Below are 25,329 nucleotides of genomic sequence, written 5' to 3' on the forward strand. Positions count from 1 at the left end.
ATTTTCATAATCAGAGGAGTGACATTTTTCCCTCAGAGGGCAGATTTTATTTGGGGGGGGAGGGCGGCCCTGCCCACCTTTTTTTTTAATGTAAAAGAAAAAAGAAGAAGAAGAAAAAAAAAAGAAAGAACGAAAAAGAAAAAATTGATCCCCCAAAACTCCGGACGTTATTTTCAGGCGTCTAGAAAACAAAAATTTCGACCCGCTAGGATAGCGTTTTCACGATTAGACCCACTTTCGGCGCCTCAGGCCCTAGCTGTTATCGTACCGAATACTCTCAGTACTGTAGTCCCAAAATATTAGCGAACAAGCAAGTGGGGTTTGAATCGAATCCACGACCTCCAGGTATAAACTAGATCAGAGTATAGTCATCCTCTCCAATCTTTATTATATTCAATATGACGGTTTACAATTGGTAAATTGTTTTCTATATATTTACACTACAATACTCTTTTTGTTTCGTTTGTTTTATATATTGTAAGTTTAATGTCTGTAATATAACACTAAATATATTTTTAATTTGTATATATATGTATATTTAACCAATTGTTTAAACACCTGGATTCAAATTTCGAGTGTATCATGTTGAATTGTCGACAATAAATATTCTTTTTATTTCTTTTTAGATGTTGACTAGTGTATAGATGACACGAGACTCAATGAATTTTGAATATATTGCAATTTATTAATCAAATAAAAATACGAAGTTGAAAATCAAAATTCAGAGAGAGAAAACAAATAGTGATGCTTATCCTATGAAAATCATTAAACCAACCAACTGACCTAAAGTAGGGTGCTTTATAAACTGGAACCAAAGGGGAGTGAAAGGTAGGTCAAGTTTGCCTATGCATACCAATGCCCTGACCAAAACACATCAGTTGTCACTGCAATTTAGCAAGGCTAATAAATGTCGCCTTAGGTAACTGTACCAAGGTTATTATAGGGTAGAAATACTGATAATTCATATGGGATATAAATACAGGAAATAAAGTATATACACAATGAAAAGTAAAGTTCAGTACTAGCTTTACTTGAATGATGATAATTCAAAAATTTTAAAGTTACAATTAAAAGTCCAATATTGATAGATGCTCCACCTTTAATTAAGTCTAAAATTGCTCATGATTTCTTATTTTTGGTCATTTCAACAACAAACGCCACCAGCGTCTGATGGCCGTCTTCGCGCGTGTTGCGCGAACATTTGATATTTAACACCAGACAGCAAGGATGTGTGGACGAGATAGCTGAGCGCTGTAGTTATTTCATGAATTCTGCTTTGCGTTTTCATTTCCAGGTCAGTAATTCATTATATAACTCTTTTAAAATCTAATCTTCGAATGTATTTGCATATTGGGAATCTGTTTTATTTTAATTTCGCCAAAAATATATAGGCTAGCCTAAAGCTTTAAACATTTTCCGTCAACCACCAAGTGGAAATTCCAACTCAGTCAGTCACGAGTCATTCATACTCAATCAATGTTGTTACTTTTGAACAGACCGTCCATCCATGTTCGGTGTAGCCTAGGTATAGGCCTAGGCCTAGAGTGATTTGTAATGAATCCTGGAAAAATATAAAGATGCTATAGTGGTAACATTCCTGATGATTATGTCACTAAATGTGCTTGGGCAGTTCAAACATTTTTATTTTGTTAGTTACTGGCCAATAACGACAGTGAGTGATGTCCTGTAGTCCTGATTTTGTTCGACGAGAGGTCAGGTTTCATCCATCTGATGATGCCTATTATCGATATAACACATGCATTCTGCAGAGTAAAGGACTGAAGCTTGGTCAAATGAAACAAAATACTGTATTGTAGGCCTAGGCCTATCCAATGATAAAATGGGATGTAGGTAAAAATGACCCAGGAAATAATAATGGCCCTGAAAAAAATTTCCCCGGTAAAAATGGCCCCAAATGACAAGTAGGTAAAAATGGCCCCAAATGAAAAAATTCAGTAATAGAAATAATATTTTTTTTTTAAATCTTCAAATATTTAAATACTGTAATAAGCAAGAATTGAGTCAATAAATAAAAAATGGCTGTCAATTATCAAATTAAAATTTAAAAAAATTATGAATGTTTTATTTTTCCTTTGAAAATAAGATCAGTTTATGTGATTTTTTTTTTAAATTTCTCTAAAATTATTTGTTTTTTAACAAATACAGTTACACAACAGATGCAAATAATGTACTGAGAGATTATCGGAAAACAGTGGCCATTGAATAACATTATTATTTTTTGATAGTATAAATAAAAGTTTAAAAAACGTAATTCCACTAACAAAGTAGAGGAATGACATACATACAGTACTTCAACTACCAAAATATGCAACTCATAGATAACCACAAGATTTACTTTTGTTAAGTATCAAATGAAATAACTTTACATGTTATAAACAATGCAAATAAACAGTAGTTAAAGCATGTGGATCAATTGTGTGTTTGAATCACAAGTTCATGTATGGGAAAAGGGAGATTCTTACTTTCTCACAAACTTAGCAATAAATGTTCTGCTTAGAGTTACTTCAAAGTTAATAAAATATTGTTTTTAAAGTAAACTAAATAATTAGGAATACATTTATTTAAGCAACTTATTTAATTGCATACTTGGTTTTTACTCCCTGCAACTAAATTTAAGTGCCTAAAACTATACTAAATAATGTAAACTGAGATACTAATATATACATAGTTATGTAAATATGGCAATTATGCTAAGAATTAAAATGGCATGTAATTGTGAGGGTAGGGTAATTATGGTACGGTATTGCTAAATCCCACAAACTTCCCAAAACACACTCTAGAAAACAAAATATTTCAATTGTGATGTACTCACTTGGTATATCAATAAGAAAGTTAAATATTCATGTAAGAACCTATTTTTTGGTTAAAATGTTGATATTTTTTTGTGAAAAAATACTTTCGAATGCACCACAAACCTCCAAACACACTGCAAACCCCATCCAAACCCTTTAATTATTTATTTATTTATTCTTTCTTTATTCTGAAATACACTTTCAATACAATGTACTGGTTTCCAAAGTGGTTCAGTTTGACACACAAAAGTATGTCAAACAATTTTCAAACATAACTTAACTACAAAATGTAAAACAAGATATTTTCATTGTAGAATTTAATTATGATTGTAGAACTCTCTTTTTTCTTAAAAAAAAAATAAAATAATTGATGTTCATATCAACCCATTGTTTGTGGGGTTTACCAATACCCGGAATGAATTTCTGGAAAATTGTGATCCTGCTTCCGTGAAATTGACCACACAAATAAATTATTTTAGTATTAATAAATGCATGATTTATGTTGATTTATTGATTATGTTGTTGCTATTTTTTAACATTTCAATGAAAAAAAAATAAAAAGTGTTATTCATGGCTTCTTTTTATCTTTGAATATTTTACCATTGAATATGTAATTCCTGCAAAAAGTAAAATGTAAATGGCAATTTATTTGATGTTAGATTCCTTTTAAAAACTAAATTATTTCAGTTAAAAAAATGCATATAATGATTTTAAAAAAATCAGTTTTAATACAATATTTTATTATTGGGGCCATTTTTACCTACCTGTCATTTGGGGCCATTTTTTACTGGGCCATTTTTGACTGGGCCATTCTTACCGTACACCAATAAATTGGATAGGCCTAGGCCCTATCTATTAACCATACAACCTTAAAAATCATAACTGATGCCATGGGTATCACTACTAATGGGTGATTGCATAATGACAAGGCTATACGCACAGTGGCTGTTTATATAATGGGCTTAACAGATCTTATACGCACAGCGGCTGTGTATGTGAGGACAGAACGGATCTTATACACATAGCGGCTGTGCATATACTGTCCCTAACGGGTCTTATACGCACAGCAGCTGTGTATAAAAGGTACAGAACGGATCTTATTCTGTACGTACAGCAGCTGTGAAATGTACATTACGGATCTTATACACACAGTGGTTGTGTGTATATAAGAAACAGAACGGATCTTATACGCACAGCAGCTCTGTATAATGAACTAACGTATCTTATACGCACAGCAGCTCATTTTATTGCTTTCTGTTAAATTTGTTTGCAACATATTTTACCCTTTAAAAATACATTTTTGTGTTACTATACTTGTAGAAGTATTATATATACCTGCTCTACATATCTTTTAAATAATTAATATTATTTCTTTTTTAGATAATTTATATTATATTTATCTTTGCTGAAATCGGCAAAAAGTTTCTTTCCACCATGATTAGACTATGGTCTTAAAGTGTCAAGAGAGTTGGAATTGTTTAGCTAATATTTAACCCAACCCATTCAATTGCCTCTCTCATAATCACCATTGTTGTACTTGCTTAATCTACTCATTTGCATATTGTAGCATTTTTTGTAATCACTGTCAAAGTTTTCTCATTCCTAATGATGACCCAGCAAAGGTTGAAAAGTTGAACCATGGCCTCCCTCCTTTGATTCGGAGTAACGTTCATTCTATGTTATTGACAAAAACAATTCAACAAAAAATACAAAACAGTAATAAAAAAAATATGAAGTAATAAAATTAATTTCCTTGTGGAAAATGAGTACTGTACTAATAGAGTACAGTCTAGCTCATCCTACTTTTAATACATGATATAATGTACACTTCAATTTCAATTTCACGGACTTCACTTTTACAACAGTGGCACACATAAATCAAGTTTTATGGTGCATTCGAAATACCTTAATACAAAACAAAATTTAAAAAAAATAAAACTTAATCGTAAAACCAAAAGTATGTTAATCAACAGTAAAACAAATATCAAAACTTAATAATCAAAAAATAAGCTGAACCAAAGTAAAGAAGAACAACAGGGGTGTAGTTAAACAACAGGGGTGTAGATAATCTAACTTTGGAGGTGTAGTAGTACCACCCATGTAGGTATTTTAGATTGTTTATTAGGGAGATTAGTTGAACAATGATCATTAACAGTAGATAAACCATAGCTTTTCTTAACATTCAAACCAGTAAGGGTGCGTTCGAACGAGTTATTTTGTGAAGTTTAACACGGGATAAATCCGGAAACGGCAATTTAAAGTTCTAGTTCGAACGTGTGTAAAACGCGGACCACCTGCTGGTATCTGCTGATAATCCAACGCTGCAAATTGGAGGGTTTTTGGAGGAGCAAAAGCAGCATGGGTTAGCAGCAGGGAGCATTTTTTATCATTTAATCCCCTTTGATTTTTTCAAGATGCGGCAGAAGTAGAGTCTGTTTATATGATCATGGTCCCTGCTTTTACAATTTATTTCCAAAAACAAAACTCAAAAAACTTGATAAACTAAATTATTTCAACTGAGAAATCCAGATTGTTACCTTGTTACATACGTCCACCACATGCATATCTGATCATGGCACCACTGACTGCTTATTCGTTTAACAGTGGTAGTAATTTTCTGTTTTTAAATTACAATTGTCAAACGATTAAAAGTTTATTTATTCAATCTTTAACATTTCTGCTATAAAAGTCGCTATTAATTCAGTTTCAACGAACTACCACCAACACCAGTCGTTAAAATGAATGCACATGTTTACGATGACGAAACAAAAAAATGTGCAAGTCAGCAACTTATTTGACACCGCGAAGCTAGATTTTCGCGAAGTGCATGAAAACAACACGTTAATCCAGCGATCTAAAAACTGCAAAAAAAAAAAAAAAAAAAAAAACACGACAGAAAGGTCCATAAAGTATGCAGATGTTTAAATGAGAAATAAAACAATATTTTGTTAAATGGGAGAATGCTAGCGAAAATAATTTAGTTTTTATCGAAGGAAGGTAAATTTAGCTCTGGGCCTAGTATATAGCCTACTACTATTGCTGTAGGCCACGCTGCTGCACTGTCGGTTGGTTCGTACTACCTGCTGGTCGCCTATATATCAATAGCAGAGGATAGCTAGGCTAGGTAGTGGAAACGGACACCTGATCTACAGTAGTTTACAAATTTGTCAATTTTTTTTATGAATACCCCTTGGTAGGGCCATGTAACGTCGAAGACCTAGAAGCTGGCTGGCTGTTTATCTGGCTATAACTTGGCATCGAACGAAACTAGGGATAAATCATATCATACATGTATTTCAAGATTTAGTTAAAGTGGCTTAACTTCGACGTGAACCAGGCTAGCGTTTTAGATCACAGGTGGGGAAAGTGTGACCAGACAGTGATTTTTTTGCGGCTTTGCCAAACATTTTTGGCTAAAAAAAAACCTTGTTTTATGGCTCGACACCGATCATCTGTAAAAAGTAATATTTAATGAGAATTAAGTGGTTTAAAAACGGTGCATGAAGGTTTTGAAAGTTATATTGGAAACATGAAAGTTCGGGTGCGGCCCTCTGTGTTAAATCAAAAATTCTCTTTGGCCCTCTGACCAACTGTTTTTATTCCACTCTCCTGACAACCATTTCAAAATAAAGTTTGCTAGACATGGTATTCAAAAAATGTCTCATATTAACAATAATACAGTTAACAATAGAAACTGGTATACAGAGGTTTCTTTGCTTGCAAAATGCTTGTTTTTCGAAAATTACTTTTTTATATGAGCATTTTATTTTATGATTAATATTTCAGTAGACCTTTTCAACTGATTACACCAAAGTACGTAACTAAACACACTTCACCATGCCTTGGCGTCAACGTAACTATTCCTGGAAGCAGAATTGGCCTCAGAAAAAGAAATCATCAAGCTGGAGGGACAGCAACTCTTGGAGCCTGCCAAGCATCCCAGGTCTTGACATGCTGGAGAGTTCTGTTCTTAGTGTGGATGCCTTGATTGGTAATGACCCCTTACTGGATGATGACATGGATGATGATCCTGACACTCAAAAACTACTAGGAAGCATCAGAGGCAGAATTGTGGGCATCCAGTACTATAAAGGCACGGTAAGGTCAAGTTGGTAAAAGGCACCTGGGATTAGGGTAATTCTGTGTCAAAGCAAACAAGTATTTATCTCAATCTCGGATTTTAGAGTACGAATAGGACCATAATAATAATAATAATTAATTAATGAGAAGCAATCAGAAATGATCAGCATGTATCTCATTAATTAAGGCAAAAAAATGTTCATTTTGATCGTTTCTCATGGGAAGTCACAGACATGTACACTTCATAGTACATAAATTGTTGATTTATATTTAAATATATATTTAACATTCTTAATATTTTCTTACCGATTTCTGCTAACACAGGTGAATAATTATGAAATGGTGGGTCTAGTTCGTGAGCCTAACAATCCGTACGACAGGAATGCTGTGCGTGTGGACAATGTACGTAAGCAGAAAGTCGGTCATCTAAAGCGACAGCTAGCTGCAGGAATATCCTACATAATGGATAAAAAGTTGGCCCGTGTGGAAGGGTAAGTTTGGCCTAAAGGTTTTTGTCTTAAGTATATTCAACGTGAAGATGCATTGTGCAGAAAGATCTCTTCTGGTTCTTATGATATGATACTCCTTTATTGTCATTTTAACAACAAATTAATGAAATTAATGTTGATTGATCCGATAGGCAAAAACAGTAGAATATAAAAGCATGAAAGAATAGATAATAAAAAAATAAATTCCTTGTGATAATTATATGGTTGGGACCCTGTGGTTCAGAGTAATAATCCCACTAATATTTATAATTAGTAATAATAATAAAAAAAATTTAGAATAGATAGATAATAACTTTTGACTGCTTTTGTTGAATCGAAATAAACAATGAATTTTAGTTGTTTTAGAGCTTGCCCAGGGGCACAATTGTGAAAATTTACCAGTGGTTGTAGCCCAGGCAATGTTGCAATAGTTAATATAAGGTAAAATATGTGTATTATATAACGAAAATAAGATGTTGGAGGGAAGCGTATATTTTAATTTAGATAAAACTCCAACATTTCTAGAAACTATTTTTGTGACATTGGCAATATGACATTTCCAACTGAGTTCACAGTCAATTATGACTCCCAGAAATTTTGCGCTGGAAACTCTTTTAATTGGATGGTCATCCATAAGGATATCATTTGGCAATTCTTTGTTGCATTTCTTACTATGATTGAAATAAATAAAATTAGTTTTAGATATATTAAGAGATAATTTATTGAGTTTGAACCATAAAGATACATTTTTAAGTTCGTTATTAATTGTGGTTATAAGAGTATGGTTATTTTCATTGGAATAGAATATGTTGGTATCATCTGCAAACAAAATAAAATGTAGTAATTTTGAGACATTCGGGAGATCATTAACGTAAATTAACAACAAATTAATGAAATTAATGTTGATTGATCCGATAGGCAAAAACAGTAGAATATAAAAGCATGAAAGAATAGATAATAAAAAAATACATTCCTTGTGATAATTATATGGTTGGGACCCTGTGGTTCAGAGTAATAATCCCACTAATATTTATAATTAGTAATAATAATAAAAAAAATTTAGAATAGATAGATAATAACTTTTGACTGCTTTTGTTGAAGATTTATAATAATTTATATATTTTAATTTAATTTTACTTTACTAGTTTATGCCAGTTTATCTTCTCATTGACATCAGAGCTCCACTAGACATCAGAGCTCCACTAGACCGTGAGTTAGTTCACTTTTTGGCCATCCTGTCCGGCTAATTGAGTTTTTTCCCTCTCAGTTAATTTGTATGTCGGTTTTATTGTTCTTTGGACTAAATAAATGAAATAAACAATATTTATTTATTAATTATTTGATATTTATATTCAGCATAATATTGCACATTGAATCTTGGTTTAAATCAAAACTTTGTCAACCTTTTTCTTCATTAGCATTGTGCCCTCCGGTAAGGATAATAAGTACGACATGCCCGTGGACATAACATTGTGGGGTAAGCCAGAGAGACAGACCGCAGTGGCAATTGCACTAGCCAAGCACAGCATTCAATTCCAGTACCCTGGTGGTGAGATGTCCAACGTTGCATCCTCTTCACTTGGCGTAAGTGGATATCAGCCTCGAACGTCATCTTACACTCCACAGCTTTTAACACAGGCAGAGGTGAGTTGTTGCCAACATATTGTAAATTCCTACTCTACTCAGTTTTTGCATCTGACATCAAATCTATTTGGTTTGATTACTTTATTTGAACTATTTAGCTTTATTATATATGATTATTTTTTTATATGTATTGTTTTTGTTTGAGTATGTGTCGAATGTTTTTTTTATAGGTGTATGTGTCAAATTTATAATAAATAAATAAAAATAAATGAAATATGATTAAGGTGAGGGGGACAGTATGTTGGGGAAGGGGTAAACACACTTAAACACTTCAACATATATACATTTTATATGCATTGCATATAAAATGTTGATTCAAAATAACATGCAATATAATTTTTATGACCAATTGCTATGCAACATGGACATGTAAACATTCTTATGTAACCAAGTACAGGACATTAGTTGACTTCACAAAAACAATGGAGAATGGTTTTGCAATATCAACATTTTTTTCTGGACACTTTCAGAGAGGAGGGAGTACCAAAAAGGAGTACAGTTTGTACACTTACGACCCCTAACCTCTTCATCATTTAATAGAATCATTATTAAAATAATTCTTTAAATTTCAATTCCTTTTTTCTGTCTGTGTTAGCAAGGTTACGCAAAAACTAATTTTAAATCATCATAACATTTTGTGGAATGGTACATAATAATCTAAGAAAGAGATGATTATCTTTTGGGAAGAAAGTGTCCACGGGGAATGTCACAGAAATTTGATTCCCCTCCTTGAACTTACCCTCGAGCATAAAATAAAATTATGAAATCGCCCATACACAGCCAGGCACGGGCGGAGGTATGCGCTCTATAGATTGACTGCTCTAGCTGTTAGTGATTTGGTTGTTATTTTTTCATTATTTAATTTTTTTTTTTATATTTTAAAGTTGTTACCTTCATCTCAATTATTGGTACAGTAACATCTCCCAATTGCGACCTCCCATTTACGAACTCTCAATTTTACGAACAAATTTTCGGCGATGACGTCATTACAAACAATCGTTTTTAACTACAAAAACATTTTAAAATGTATTTAAAAGTCTTCAAAAAATAATTTGAATTGTTAATTAGCTAAGAGAGAAAATATTCAAACCAATAATAAGATATAAACTTAAGTATAAAGCGAGGAATATCAATCGTTGTAAATCTCAGTCTTTTTTCTTTGAGGGCGCTATTCTCATGGAGTCACATGCGATCCTCATAAAAAGAATAGTAACACTTGTTTTGGACATTATATGGTCATGTTTTTATTCGGAAATCACTTCAAATGATTAATTCACCGTGAGCACTGGTAATTTTGGCGTCTGTAAAGTATTATTTTGTTGCTGAAAAAAGTAAAATCCAAATAAAAAAATTGTTCGCCCATGACATTGGCAAGTCTTAGGCCTACATAGCCCTGTAATTTGTAGCATAGGCCTACCCTCACCACACTGAAATGCTAAAAATTTGAACTCTCTGAATTACGAATTTTCTCATTTACAAACTCTGTTCGGACGGAAGGGTACGTAATTGGGAGATGCTAGTGTAATGATAATTTTAGTATTAATATCAAATAAATAATAACAAGAACCTTGTTTTTATTAACAGATGAAGAATGAATTGGACAATATATTTGACTCGATGAAGGAGTATGATAAATCTTCCTGTATGGAGCCTGCCAAGGTACTAAAATTTATTAAAAAGTTTATTGAACATATTCTTTAATTATTTATAAATATGTTTTGTTTCCATTGTTGCTGGTTTTGAAATTGTTAAATAACATCTGTGACGATAATGAATTATTTAATTTTGTCTTAATTGTTTTTCTTAATTTGCCCGAATTAATATTCAGGCAATTACCACCAAGCTCTACACACATCAAAAACGTGCCCTGCAGTGGATGGTGAACCAGGAGAATTCAGACCATCTTCCCCCATTATGGGAAGAAAGGAGGGGGAAGTATATGAACGTCGCTACAAACTTTATCACAACTGAACGTCCTCCAAGCATCCATGGTGGAATTCTAGCAGACGACATGGGCTTGGGTAAAACTCTTGAGGTGATTGCCCTCATCATCACAAATTTCTACCATTCTAAGCCTCTGGTTGTGCCTGTTGAAGATGTCGTAATTGAGGTAAAGTATGAAAGTACTTCCAATTTGAATGTTGCTTAGTTTAGTTAAATTTTACGTAGGTATATATAACAACTTTTATTAAAAACTATATGTCAAATGAATACTATTTACTGTACAGTTTCTGTCCTATGCTGTTTGTATTCAGTTAACAAAACAAAACTAAAACAGATGTAGTTTATTTGTTATTGGTAGTTATATTACATTGTGTTATTTCTTTATTTCATAAGGAGAAAGAAAAACCAGTGAACACAGAGATATGCCAAGACAGTGGTGTTACAGAGGAGGTGAAGAAACCTGTTCTAGAGGTGAACATTGAGACAAATAAAGTTTTGAAGGTTAAGCAGGAGGATGAGGAGTGGAAAGAGCCTGTTAAAGGAGTTGAAAAAAAGAAAAGAGTACCAAGAAAGAAGAAAGCAGCAAAAAGCAAAAATGTGAGTATTGCTGTTTGGTAATTATCAGGGGTTTCAGTCAGATAATTCCTTACAACTTTTATCTACCAACCAATTGAACCCTTGTCCAATTAAAAATTCTTAGTCACATGTTGTTGATTTCAGGTAAACAATAGATTAACAATAATATGCAATTAACTATCATACAGTGTATGATAAATGACATGCCTGAGAAACATCATCATAATTAACTATATTGTTCCCTGCTGGACGTAATGTGTATAAACAATATCACTTTTCCTTTCACTATAGAAAAACTTCAAAAGTACTTGAGATAAAATAAAGTAATTTTATATAATAGTCATGTACATTTCAGTAAAGAAGAGGAATTTGCTAATTTTTAGCACAGGATAGAGTTGAATAGAAGTTAAGTAACCCAATCTAGCCAGTACTAGCATGGAAAATACAAATAGAATTGTATAATGATGATCGTATTAATCCATACTTGAAATTAATCCAACTGAAAAATTGCTAACAGCAATGTGGCTGATGTAATTTACCCAACTGGATACTGGTATGGATATGTATTTGCTTTTCAGCTTGGAGACACGGGAGATAAAACAGAAGTAGAGAACTTGCCGTCTGCCACTGGGGTCTCCCCCAATGTTAGAAGACGACCAAAAAGGTTTGTTTTGGTCTTTATTTTTTGTGCACCTTAGGAGATATAGTGTCATTTGTTGTTTCATGTATTCCATTCATGTATAGTTTTTCCAATGTTGAATATGTAATGAATATTATCAGTGATGGATACAGGGGCTGGTGAAGGTAGTACTCATCACTCCTCCTTAAAAAAAAGGCCCCACAATTGGTAGAGAACACCCAAAACCTCTCTTTGACCGAAGGTTCCCAATTGCCAATACACAGTGATTTTATGAGGCTAATTAATTCAACTTTTGAATAGATTTGCTTTTCTCTTATCCTTTTAATTCCAAGATTAAAAAGCTTATATTTCACATTGTGAATTATGCATTCTTCTTTATGTAGAACCACAAGAAGGCCAGCTAAGTATACCTTCAGTGATGGTGAGGAACCGTCACCAAGGAAGCAACGTGAGTATCTTTTATCTTTAGCATCAGAATATAAAATACATCTATTTTGTCGTTGTAATAAAGATTTTAAAATCTGAATTTATTTCTTTTTAGCCAGGACAAGTGAGCTAGCTAGTTCAGATTTTGTAGCAGAAGACATCACTGAAGTTGCAGTTAAAATGATAGACACTGTAGATACTCCAAGTATGAATGTTGAGTCATCAAATATACAAGGTATGAAATATAATTGTACAATTAGGTCGACAGTGAGGTAGTAAAGTTAGTTTGAAATGCTGGTAGCAACTTTTTGCTGAACCACATTCCTTTGTGACCCTATTTCTACTCCTCTAAAGCAGCTCCCCCTTTGATAAACAGGCGTTAGCACACCTTCTTTCACAAGATGATTTTCAAGCCATTGGTTTTGTGTAAAATGCTGCGTAGAGAATACCTGAAGCCTGAATTTGCTAGCTAACTATATCCAAGTGATTACTTGAGAGAACCATTATAAGAGAGATTATTTTCACTTGCCTTTCAGATGATCTTCCACTCTTACCATCACTTCCTACAGAGCCAACATCTTTGCCGACTTCCATAGTCACCATCAGTACTGTTAATGGTGCTTGTTCTGCTGTTAGTAGCACAGTGTCAGGAGTTAGTGTTGGCAGTGATGCCACCAGTGTGTCTAATACCAGTGCTTCTTCAGATGCTGTAGCAACCAGCAGTGTTAATGGTGTCTCAAAACCAACAGTCATTGATAGCTATGATCTAACTGATGAACCTTGTGCCACTGCCTCTGTAGATGTTGTGACTTCTAGTAATGAAAGCAAACCACCATCTGAAGTGATTGTTCTCGATGAAGATGATGACGATGGCGATGATGACCTGCCAGATATACAGCTATCTCACAAGGTCCCCAGCAGAACCTACACCAGAGGTCCAAGACCAACACTTATCATATGTCCGTTGTCAGTCATGAGCAACTGGCTCCAGCAGCTTAAAGAACATGTACATCCCCATGTGGATATAAGAGTTTACTTATATTATGGACCAGATAGAGTACGTGACCCAAAGGTGTTGGCATCCAAGGATATAGTGATCACAACCTACAGTACACTGGCGTCAGATTTTAAAGCAAAACAGGTAAGAATAAAATACAAAATACAATTTTTTTTATATGTATAATTTTGTTTTTAGCCAGTTTGATACTACTTTAGATAAGCAGTAAATGAAAGACAATCAGCACTTTTCAGACTAACAAATTAATTTTTCCACAAGCGTTCAACCCTGAGTAACCTTAGATAAGCAATAACTTAACTATCTGCTTCGTGCCAATTTTTTAAAGTACTTTTGCCTGGAATTTAATAAACAGAAATCTGGATTAAAGTCTGGTAAACAAGCTCTTCCACAGTATGGGTGCAGATTTTTTTTAAATGTTGATGAAGAGCTCTATTGGAATAACACTCGTGTTAAGATGTGTTATGATCTTGTGATAAAACTCAGTGAATTAATGGATTTAAATTGTTACAAGAATCATGACTGTAAAGATTCATTTTTTAATGTTTTCCTCAATTTCTGGTTTCGTTCTTCAGGAGAGAAGTGTCTTGCACAAGACTCATTGGTTGAGAGTAGTTCTGGATGAGGGTCACACGATCCGCAATCCTTCTTCATTGCAGTCCAAAGCAGCAATTGCACTTACTACTGACCGGCGCTGGATTTTGACAGGTTAGGAGTGATTACCAACTGCTTTAGTTTTAGATAGTTAAAAGGAAATGTATCTTAAGATTTATAATAATCCTATGTGCAGAGGGATAGGCAGATAATCAAGGCATTTTAACTTTGTACCTGGGGGTGGGGGAAATGGCATATATTCCTTTCTCAACACATTTATATATTTTTTCAACGATATTAGAAAGATGGAACATTTGGAGCAGGACAGAGACAAAGCAATCTGCCATGTCTGGTTTGAATACAAAATATATTTAGTGCAAAATTTGCATTTTATATACTCGCTCATATTACCAAACTTCTTTCTTTATCTTAAGATTTATAATAATCCTATGTGCAGAGGGATAGGCAGATAATCAAGGCATTCTAACTTTGTACCTGGGGGTGGGGGAAATGGCATATATTCCTTTCTCAACACATTTATATATTTTAACGATATTAGAAAGATGGAACATTTGGAGCAGGACAAAGACAAAGAATTCTGCCATGTTGGTTTGAATACAAAATATATTTAGTGCAATATTTGCATTTTATATACTCGCTCATATTACGCTCATATTACCAAACTTGTTTCTTTTGTAGGTACTCCTATCCAGAACTCAATGCGTGATCTTTGGACCCTTACAGTGTTCTTGAAATTAGAACCATTCTGCTCTGATAGGCAATGGTGGCAGCGTGTGATTGCCAGACCAATAGCTGAAGGCAATAAGAAGGCACTTACGTAAGTTTAAAATTCAACTTAATTTTGATAAACAAACATAAATTTTTGATTTTCTACAAAGTATATCCTGTTGATTATCTACATTTAGGCGAGTGCAGTCCCTGATGAGAGCCATTGCTCTAAGACGCACCAAAACCCAAATGGTAGATGGCAAGCCATTGGTTGAACTGCCAGAAAGGAAAGTTTATGTACAGACAGTGGAGCTGTCTGAAGAGGAGAGGAAAGTGTATGAAGCCATGGCCAAGGAAGGTCGCCTGGCCATTGGTCGGTTAGTAAAGGATTATGTTGTTTTTTGTACTATTCCAAGTATGTCCATTTGTTTTTGATATTATGTATATTGTTCACCTGGTTATTAATACTAAAAATTAGTAAGCAAATTATACTCTTATTTTTTTTCCCTTTATATTATCTGTTTTATGTACCTTACCAATTGTGAAATAGATTACTGTAAAAACTGTATCCCATGGAAATGGGTTATCCCTGACCAGTCTTCCATTGAAAAAAGAACAACACACAGATTTCAATATTTGTTTGTGTCAGGAAAATATAGGAATGTTTTGCCCTACTTGACTTGTTATTGTACTTGGTATATAGTATGATAGCATTTCAGTTAGGGCAAAACATCACACACAAAGATTATTGTTCATTACTTTTTAAAAATTCCGACTTAATTATATTATATTCTCTCATTGGTGAAATTGTGTAAAATCAATGATTTGTAAATTTTGCAGTCCTGAAAGTGACATTTTAATGTATTTAGTGTTGATTATTTGAATATTTTAAAAATACATTTAACAGATACTTCAGAGCAGGCACCCTGCTGCATCACTATGGTGATGTGTTGTCGATCTTGTTGAGGTTGCGACAGCTTTGCTGCCACCCGGCCCTCTGTAACAAAGCCAGATTCAAAGCTGAAATAGAGGGTAAGCCATTTTGTGGTGTTTTTGTTTTTCATTAAATGATGAAAAAAAAACATGTGGACTTTATTTGTTTAACTATATTTAAATAGCTAATTTTATTATATATTGCCAGCTTTAATTGACCTTGATGCTAAAGAATCTAATGAGGTCACAGATGAAGCAAAAAAGAAACTGGTGGAGAAACTGCTGAATGTATTAAGTCAAGGAGCTGATGAAGTAAGTAAATAAATAGTTACCAGAAATTTTAATTAATAACAAATGTACCATTTATATAGTACATACCCTAATAAACTCAAGTAGTACATCCTTTTTATAATTTAAATTTCTGCTCATGGTAATGAATGTCAAACTTTCCAGTAATAAATGAAGTCAATTTAGCTAAGCTATTACATGGTTTCAAACACTTTTTATTTTTCTAGGAGTGTTGTGTTTGTTTGGAGTCCCTCAGAATTCCTGTCATCACATCTTGTGCTCATGTCTTCTGTAGGCCTTGCATCGAAGAGGTCATCAACGCAGAAAAGGTGGGGACCCAGTGTTTGATAATGCTGTGCTTAAGAAATATAATATACTAATAGATATATACATTTGTTTTATACATGCTGTTAAAATTTGTCAAATGTTTTGTTGCCAATGTATTTAATTTATTTGTAATGTAAACCATATTTTCCCATTTTAGGAAAGAGCCGCATGCCCTCTATGTCGAGCAAATGTCAAACAGAATGACCTGGTGCAGGTACCTGAAGATAAGATAGAGCCACCAAAACCCGAAGTTGGGCCATGGCAATCTAGTGCAAAGGTCGGTGTTATCAAATTTCAGTACTTAACTTGGTATTTGACATTCCATAAAATATTGACAAAGTCATTGTTTGGCAGTGACTGATATGTTCTGGCTAGTACATTTACAAAATTGTTTTTCGTCTTTGTTATTTTTTTCGGTTATCTGTTAATGTTTATTAATGTATAATTCTTATTTCACTTTGTTCAATTTTTGAATATCTATTTTAAGAAACATAGTTATATATGTTGGCATTTTCCCGACAGGTAGTCCATCAACCCAAACATACAGGCCTACCAAGTTTCCATGGCAAATACTCCATGTTCAAAATTAGATTGGAATAAAAATTTTAATAATATAGTATTTGATTGACAGGTCGATGCTATGATGCAGCACCTTATTCAGTTGCAGCGTGATGATCCCACCATTAAGAGCCTCGTTGTCTCGCAATTTACTTCACTCCTAGACCTCATCAAGAAGCCACTCGGGTATGTTGCTAATTACATTAAAAGATTGTCAAGCTTGAAATAGGATTTTATATTAAAAAAGGACTTCATTACTACTTAATCAACAGAGATTACAATTTTGCTTTACATCATTTATCCCTAACCACCGCCAGGTATACTACCAAAATCATGAATGTTTAAACAGTGGAATACCATTGTTAGTGTGACAGTCAGAGAGTAGGCTTGCTGTAGAAAGTAACCAAAGCAAAGAATCATAAAAATAAAAGTACTTTATTATTTCTTAATACTCAAAGGGGACTAAAATTTTGCATTATTTATTAACGAAAGAAAAGAATTACTGTATAAATATGACATAGTTTAGTGTTATTTATTTACCCAATTTATTATATTTTAGTGACATTGGGATTAAGTTTATTTGCTTTGATGGACGGATGTCTATGAAGAAGAGGACTGAAGCATTGGCAGAGTTCTCCAGTCAGGATCCTAGGTCACCAACTGTGTGCCTGCTGTCACTAAAGGCTGGAGGTGTTGGTCTGAATCTGGTGTCAGCCTCAAGAGTCTTTCTTCTTGATCCTGTAAGTGATAATTCTACATGGTTCAAATGCACCCTTGAAAAATACATTACATTATAACATATGGGATAGCTTTGATCATATTTATTTATTTATGAAGCCAGATGAAATTCCTACAAGATCTGTTATGACTGTTATTACATTATAACATATGGGATAGCCTTGATCATATTTATTTATTATTTATGAAGCCAGATGAAATTCCTACAAGATCTGTTATGACTGTTATTACATTATAACATATGGGATAGCCTTGATCATATATATTTATTTATGAAGCCAGATGAAATTCCTACAAGATCTGTTATGACTAGGGGACCATCCATACTTTTTGTCATTTTCACAAGAGTACTAAACATATGTTTTAGCTTGAGGTGGTTGAAAGTGTAGGCATATGTACTTTTTGATCGAAAAATAAAACCATGATCTCAAAATGAAAAAAATCATTATGTTATGTACCTTTTCAGGGAGAGGAAGTGGGTAACAGAAGAGTATGTTTTTTACTCTTCTAAATTACATGGATGATCACTATGGTCCCTGTATTTTTTTATTTGTAAATTAATCAAATGCTGCTAATGTGACTCCATTTTCAGATAGTGCTAGTGTGCAATGATTCACTTGTGCATAAGTTTTAAACTCCCATGGTGCAAGCGTTACATTTGTTTCACTTCCTTGTAGGCTTGGAATCCAGCCGCCGAAGAGCAATGTTTTGATAGGTGTCACCGCTTAGGACAAACCAGAGATGTTGTCATCACAAAGGTAATAAGAAAGTTAGACAGGTGGAAAAGATTCTACCATTGTGTTTAAAGCCCCATTCCTGGCAAAATTTCACTAAAAAAAGAATTTTTTTAGAAAAAATGCAGTTGCATTACTCTAATTATTATAAATCATGGAAAAATATTTGCATAAATATTGGTTTTACACAAAGTAATAAAAAAAAAAGAGAAATACAGACTATTTCCCATAGGAGATTACCATTTTCTTGACGAAGTCTTCGTTACTAGGCAAATTAAGAGGTTGTAGATCGCATCTGCTGGAATGCTCTCGCTTTTTGTACTTCGCATCTCGCACACTGTGGTCGATCAAGTAGGCCTGAGATATGTTTGTTTAAGTGTCAAAATCTCAGGTCAGAATCAGTTTCTAACAAATTTGAAATAATTTCTATGAAATATGAGCAACGGAAAATATCATGTCGGCTGTTTTTATGTGTGATAACAGAACCTAAATCGGGGAAATGCTAGGCCTAGCCCAGCAGTGTTGAATAGGCTAATGTTTTCAGTGCCTGCTATATTTCTTAGCAGATCTATCACAAAATCAAACATAAAAAATTCATCCGTATTTATTTTTTGTGTGGAACACAAAAAAAAAAATCAAATTTCAGTCTTATTTTACATTTTGTTCACGTTTAGAAATATCTAAATTCAGTTTAACTGGGAATTTTGTATTATATTTATAAATCTTTATAACATATACAAAAATCAGATTTTTCTTAACTGAAATTTTGCCAGGAATGGGGTTTATTGCAGACAAAATCATACTTGATAGACATTTTCAAGATGTTTTGTTCGACATTCTCTTCATAAATCAAATTCAAAGCACACTTGTAGTGGCAGATTGAATTTTAAAATTATTTTAAAAATGGAGAAAAAAATAAAATTATAATATTTAAGCCTGAGAGTGCCGAACATCCAGAGGTGCCATAATCATACATTTTCTTTCCACAGCCCCAACCATGGCGAGTCCAAAGTGGTTGGACCCTATATCTATAGTCCCTCCCTGGGTCCCTCTGTTACGAATTCTTGGATCCGCCAATGATTTGTAAGAAATTTGATTAGATTTGTATTTCTTTGGTATGAAATACACCAACAACAGCGCCTGTTGAATCAAAAGGCATTTCCAGTGGGTTCCTTGTGGAACACCACCAGGAGACAACCCACTGCTATTTGTCCAAAGTATGTACTTTGCTCTTTTACAGTAGATGAACATGGTATTGAATGAAACTCTCATTTCAGACCTCCAACACAAGCAGAGCAGCTGATCTGGTCAGCACACACAATTTGGCTAGCACCAGTATAGCAAATTGTATGATTACTCTTTGTGTATTGGTGCTTGATGAATAATTGGGATTTAATAATAAATAAAATATTCAAAATTTGTAACTTATTCATAAAATGTAAATTCTAACAGTTGTCATTTCATTGCCTCTTAGTTCATCGTAAAGGACTCTGTAGAGGAACGCATGATTGATCTGCAGGAGAAAAAGCGCAACCTAATGGTGGGCGCATTTGGCAAGAAACAGACAGCGGAGGAAAGACAGAGGACGAGGATAAATGATATCAAACTATTGATGGATCTTTGAACTGATGAGGTCACGCCATTCAGGTCTAGATGAAGCACATAATCAGCATTATGTGTAGATGACTGCTAGACATTAATTTTAATATCAATATTGTCCTTTAATTTTGCCAAAAAGCTGGGTAAGGGAAATAATGACTTCTATTTTGAGGTTAGTATCGTAAAACTCATAATTTTAATAAAAAGAAACTGTCGCTTAACAGAAGGTGTTGCAATATAATAGCTGAAGCAATATAAATGAAATGAAAATTTTAAAAGATGTTCTGATCATTTTGCAGATGTGGAATGTTATTTCAAAAACAACTATTTGTGCTTGCGTTTATTGTGTTTTAGTAGCTAGTAGATATATTAGAATACAAGTTTAAAATATGACATAATTTAGAAATAAAGCAACAAAAATCATCTAAAATCAGTAATCTATTTTAATACTAATACATATTCGGGCACACTGTACTGACAGTCGTCAGCCATAGATTTTCAGCTGACATGATTTCATTGAGAACACAACACGACTACGCGCATTAGATGGCACACTTAGACTGCCACAGCCAACGCTGGTTGCATGATCAGTAAGTGCATACAGAAATCGGTAGATGCAACGTGTGTTCACCTTAAGAAAACAACAAATATTAATATAAAGAATGATACGTACTGCAGATATTTGGGATATCTATTCTACATATTTATTCCTTTTAAATTTTTACCTTGATTGCACCGATTCCAAATTTAGCGTTAACTATATAAACATTTTCTTTAATCTTACATAAAAATACATTTCTGTCTCTTTACAGTACATGAGTGTTTTAATGTTATACAGTATTAACCTATGCATGATTTTTATATAATATAGAATTTTGCCAAAGATTTTTCAATGTTTTTCAATAAATATGACAGCATGTTTGTTACTATATTTATTGATCTTATTGTCATTATTGTTGTTTAATAACCTATGTCAAAGCAATTTATGTAGACCTTAACATAGGATTGCATGACTGAGGTTTATGTACAAAATACATGTTATTTGCTCTTATATAAGGCAAATCATTTCTGTATGATTTTAGTGGCAAGTTGAATAAAATAAAATATATTTCTGTATAATACAAAACATTTAAAACTATAATACTGTATTCTTAACTAAAATACTTCAACTGTCGGTAAAGGCACCAAACAGTATCTTCAGAGGAATGTTAAGGCTCACTGTGATGAATCCCTGTCTCTTATACACATCTAGATGTGTATAAGAGACAGGACTAATGGATATGAATCATTTGTTGCAATAATTTTGAAATTTCTCCAGTATTTTTACATTGCCATATTGCATTATAGATGATTGTGTAACCACAATGTTGCTTATAAAAAAATGTTTTTTTTTTCTTTGTGATGAATAAAGGTGGGATGACCCCACAAAAGATAAAAAAAAAAAGATCTAGAAAACTAAGACCTAAGATATCTTATTTTTCTAGATCTAGAAAACTAAGTTATCTTAGTTTTCTAGATCTAGAAAACTAAGATATCTTAGGTCTTAGTTTTCTAGACACCCCTACCTGCCCATTACTCTAAGCTGGCTCGCGCATTTCATTAGCATCTCAATCACTTCATACTCATTTCAATCATTACTAAGCACATAACACCTACTTACAGTACATAAGTACATATAAATACTATACAATTAAATTACAGTAAAAATACTTTTCGAATCAAGGTCACTCCTTTCGGATTAATTTCCAAAATATATTATTGTCGTCAATTTGGACCATACTAAGCCATAAAATTTCCCTGTGAACCCTTACCAAGGATTTTTTATTCCAGGACTTGGATCGAGGCTCTAGTCAGCCCCTTGGTTTGGACATGTTCAAACCCTTCGGCAAATTTCTTGAGCCACTTTAGTAGTGAGAAAAAGTCAAGACAAATGAAGGATTTGAAACCGAAACCCTGGGATTGAAAGGCAAAATTAACCCTACTCAACTTCAATGAAGCATTTTAAATGTTCCAAATCAGTGGGGGGGGTCGGGAGGATATTAATACGCCGATTGCAGCTCTTGAATGTTGTGCAAAATTTTTAGAATCCTAATTATAAAATTTTCACCTTGTTCACCACTGCTACAGTTAAGCATTCAGGGAAGTTAATCACTAGTGATACAGCAATGTGTCTATGGCTTACCCAGCAAACACAAAGATGTCTAACACGCATTGAAATTACATTGCAGCAACATTTAAACATTACTAAGTTTTGAAATTGCGTTCTAAGTACATACTGTATTTATAGTTTTACAAAATTATATTTTCTACAACAATTAAAATTGTTTAGCTAGGTAATTTTTAATTGCCAAGCTCTAGCACCACTTGATTAACATTAAACACAAATTACATACAAAGGTTTTACTTTCAAAAGATAACTGTAAATCAATTCAGATGAACCTTCCATCAGGGGTCTTCACGTTGAATGCTAATGCTAACACTAACCCTGAAATAAGAGCAAACAATTTAAACTTGGCATACCATTACAGTAATCCAGGAGAGAAAAGAAAGTAGGTGAAACTTTTATTTGGGTTGGACACTTTTTTTTTTTGTCGAAGCTAACCTTATACTTGGTCAGTCTACAAAAGGAGTATTCCAATGCAAACAGCGTCGAATGCGAGTCGAAAGGCTGAGCGGTTAGCAGGGGCGCTGCAACCTACGGCCATAATATCGGGGCTGGTTGGAACAGCACGCTTGCCTATGGTTCAAGTGGTAGAACATGTCTTCTCGGATAAGGACTATAAACTGTAGGCCCAGCGTATACAATGGCTCGTGCACTATAAAGATTCAAGACCAGTAGGAGGATACCCTGGTGTACTGGAACAAACAGTCCCTGTGGTGGACAACGAGAGTTGCTGGTACCGTGTTACCGGGTTGCACAGACACGATGGGACCCTTAGGGGCAAAGAAAGTCATTGATCGAGTTTCTTATGCACATATCAAGCGCCCTGAGCACCTTATATTAGATGAATATGGTGCTATATGAAACTACCCTATTATTATTATTTATCATTCTCCTTGGTCACTTTGTTAATCAGTAAAACTCTTTAACTTTGGTAAATTGGAATTGTTTAATGTTTAAAATTTCCAAAATTTTAGGTTAAATGTATTTTATCCTATTGGCATGAATCGACATTAAACATGTGTAATATACATTTGACAAATATAACAATAAATTACTCTTTGATTATAAGATTGGTGTAAAAACAATTAATTAGAAAAAAATGTATATATTGAATGAAACTTACCTATAAAAGAAAATCCAGATATTAACGTAAACATTCCAAACCAGCCTAACGTATCACTAAGTGTACTAGACAATATGGTACCAAGAGGCCCTGTGATGACTTGGGAGGTGAACACAAGGCCATAGTTTGTGCCAACATATCGGGAACCAAATGCCCTAGTGGAGGATAGAATACAGTTTATAACAGTAAGACCACTCAAATTACGATAAAATAATAAAAAAACATTTTTATATTTTAGAGCAACCTGTACACAAAAAGCACAGAGAACATTTAAAATTTTACAGCAATATATTATATAAATAATTACAATTGGATGCTAAAAGGTAGTGGTTTCTGGAGTTAAAATTTTAAATAAAAATCATGTAGTTATGAATAATTTCAACCTTATGCTAAGTGGTGCTATTACATAATATTTAATTTTAAAAACTATAGTTTATTTTAGTTTACCTGGATGTTGCGGTTGGTAAAAGAGCAAAATTGCCAGATAATATGAAGAAAAGAAAACAGACCCAGATGAAGAACATTGCTTTGTTGCCCTCAACTTTGGAACATAGGTTGAGGGTCATCAGAAACGTCATCATAGATAAACAATTCACCACCATTGCAGTCTTTAGAAAAAACAAGAATTACATCTATACTAATAATATACCATATATTGCAGCTAGTAGTTGTCTGGTGCAGTTGTGGCACCAAAAAGGTGAAGGGCCTCACCCTATCCCTCCCCAACCTCAACAGGCTAGTCTCCATCAGCCACTACCGAAAATAAAAATATTTATTTGGGGATAATGCTTCTCACACTGAAAATCACTAATGCTTCTCCCACAGTAAATGTTATCTACTTACTATTGCCAAAGTTATGAGTAAAAGTAATACAGTATGGTTTCTCTGTACTAAGGTATACAATACCTGGGCGGATGCAGGGGGTGCAAATGGTGCGACCGGAATCCCCCTAAATTGTGTTAAGAAAAATAAGTGTTGTATTGTTGATAAGAATACCTAAGTACAATTTCTGGGCACCTAGAGGTCCATATTCTCAAAATGTTCGCACCTCAGTCCTAACCATGGTGGGGCTGATGTGGTGTGGACTCCAACGCACCCCCCCCCCCCAAATCCTGCACTGCCCCAGAATACTGCTGTATTCTATGCTAATTACACAGTTTAACATATAGCGACAGTACACATATAACAGGCGTTTATCCATGTGATTGTAAACAAATATTTTTAAAATATTCCTTACCTTGTAAGAGAAGGTATCAGCCAGTTGGCCCCAGAATATCCTGCCTAAGGCATTACAGATTGCACTGAAGGAACCAACATAAGTGAGGAAGTGATCATCACTGATGAACGTCTGACCAAATGCCTAGTGTACAACCAAAATTCATGTGTCATTTAGTTTAGATACATACCAATAGTTAGAATAACATAGTAAAAATTATCTATTTTAGTATCAGAAAACTATTTTTGTATGTTGGGTATACAGTAAAACATCATGCCTGTCAAAGCTTAGTCAGAGTTCATTTAATTTGATCTATAGTTTTAAAAAATGAAATTTTGAAAAAAAATCTCAACTAAAAAAGTTATCATTTTGTTTGTGTACATAGGATGAGGTAAGTTCTACATGTATGTACCTTATGTTTTTTTTTTTATTCTGTATGTAAACTGTGGAATACCATGTACATGTATAAAAATTAGATACCAAATTGTTTTATGGAAGTTTGTGTAATAGATGATGTTAGGTTTAAAAGAAACCATCGTCTTTCAATTGCAATTATCGACTTCAGCCATTGTTTTATACACGACTATATATATATATATATATATATATATATAAATCATCAAAGAAAGGTAAATACAGTGTTCGAATAAAGGACTTAATAAATACATCGTGTAGCATATCTCTCAACGAATGTATTCCT

General features: G+C 33.6%; 2 protein-coding genes across 3 annotated transcripts in view; one reads left to right on the top strand and one right to left on the bottom strand.

Moving 5' to 3' along the window:
• Window positions 1-1,137: 1,137 nt before the first annotated feature.
• On the top strand, window positions 1,138-21,252 carry LOC117117884 (helicase-like transcription factor). Of its 2 annotated transcripts, none has more exons than XM_033262356.1 (22): window positions 1,138-1,294; window positions 6,600-6,911; window positions 7,218-7,384; window positions 8,800-9,025; window positions 10,610-10,684; window positions 10,854-11,135; window positions 11,363-11,566; window positions 12,124-12,209; window positions 12,569-12,633; window positions 12,727-12,846; window positions 13,148-13,752; window positions 14,202-14,334; window positions 14,920-15,058; window positions 15,147-15,326; window positions 15,857-15,981; window positions 16,091-16,194; window positions 16,398-16,499; window positions 16,655-16,774; window positions 17,129-17,241; window positions 17,615-17,795; window positions 18,471-18,551; window positions 20,002-21,252. In XM_033262356.1, exons 2-22 carry the CDS (start codon window positions 6,651-6,653, stop codon window positions 20,149-20,151), a joined length of 3,519 nt encoding a protein of 1,172 aa, XP_033118247.1. In that variant the 5' UTR covers window positions 1,138-1,294; window positions 6,600-6,650; the 3' UTR covers window positions 20,152-21,252. The 2 variants fall into 2 exon arrangements, with proteins under 2 accessions (XP_033118247.1, XP_033118246.1); XM_033262355.1 differs by having other exon boundaries at window positions 6,603-6,911; window positions 20,002-20,151.
• Window positions 21,253-21,630: 378 nt separating this feature from the next.
• LOC117117885 (uncharacterized MFS-type transporter YhjX-like) overlaps window positions 21,631-25,329 on the bottom strand; it is a 12,039-nt gene continuing 8,340 nt past the window's right edge. The window contains exons 8-11 of the mRNA XM_033262357.1: window positions 24,651-24,773; window positions 23,861-24,021; window positions 23,414-23,568; window positions 21,631-22,611 (exon numbers count right to left, since the gene is read on the bottom strand). Of these exons, the coding sequence (XP_033118248.1) occupies window positions 22,556-22,611; window positions 23,414-23,568; window positions 23,861-24,021; window positions 24,651-24,773 (495 nt within the window). The 3' untranslated portion in view covers window positions 21,631-22,555. The remainder of the gene's footprint in view (window positions 22,612-23,413; window positions 23,569-23,860; window positions 24,022-24,650; window positions 24,774-25,329) is intronic.

The sequence above is a fragment of the Anneissia japonica genome, unplaced genomic scaffold (assembly GCF_011630105.1).
Source record: "Anneissia japonica isolate Jap-2015-1 unplaced genomic scaffold, ASM1163010v1 scaffold287896_len759773_cov187, whole genome shotgun sequence".
Taxonomy (NCBI): Eukaryota; Metazoa; Echinodermata; class Crinoidea; order Comatulida; family Comatulidae; genus Anneissia; species Anneissia japonica.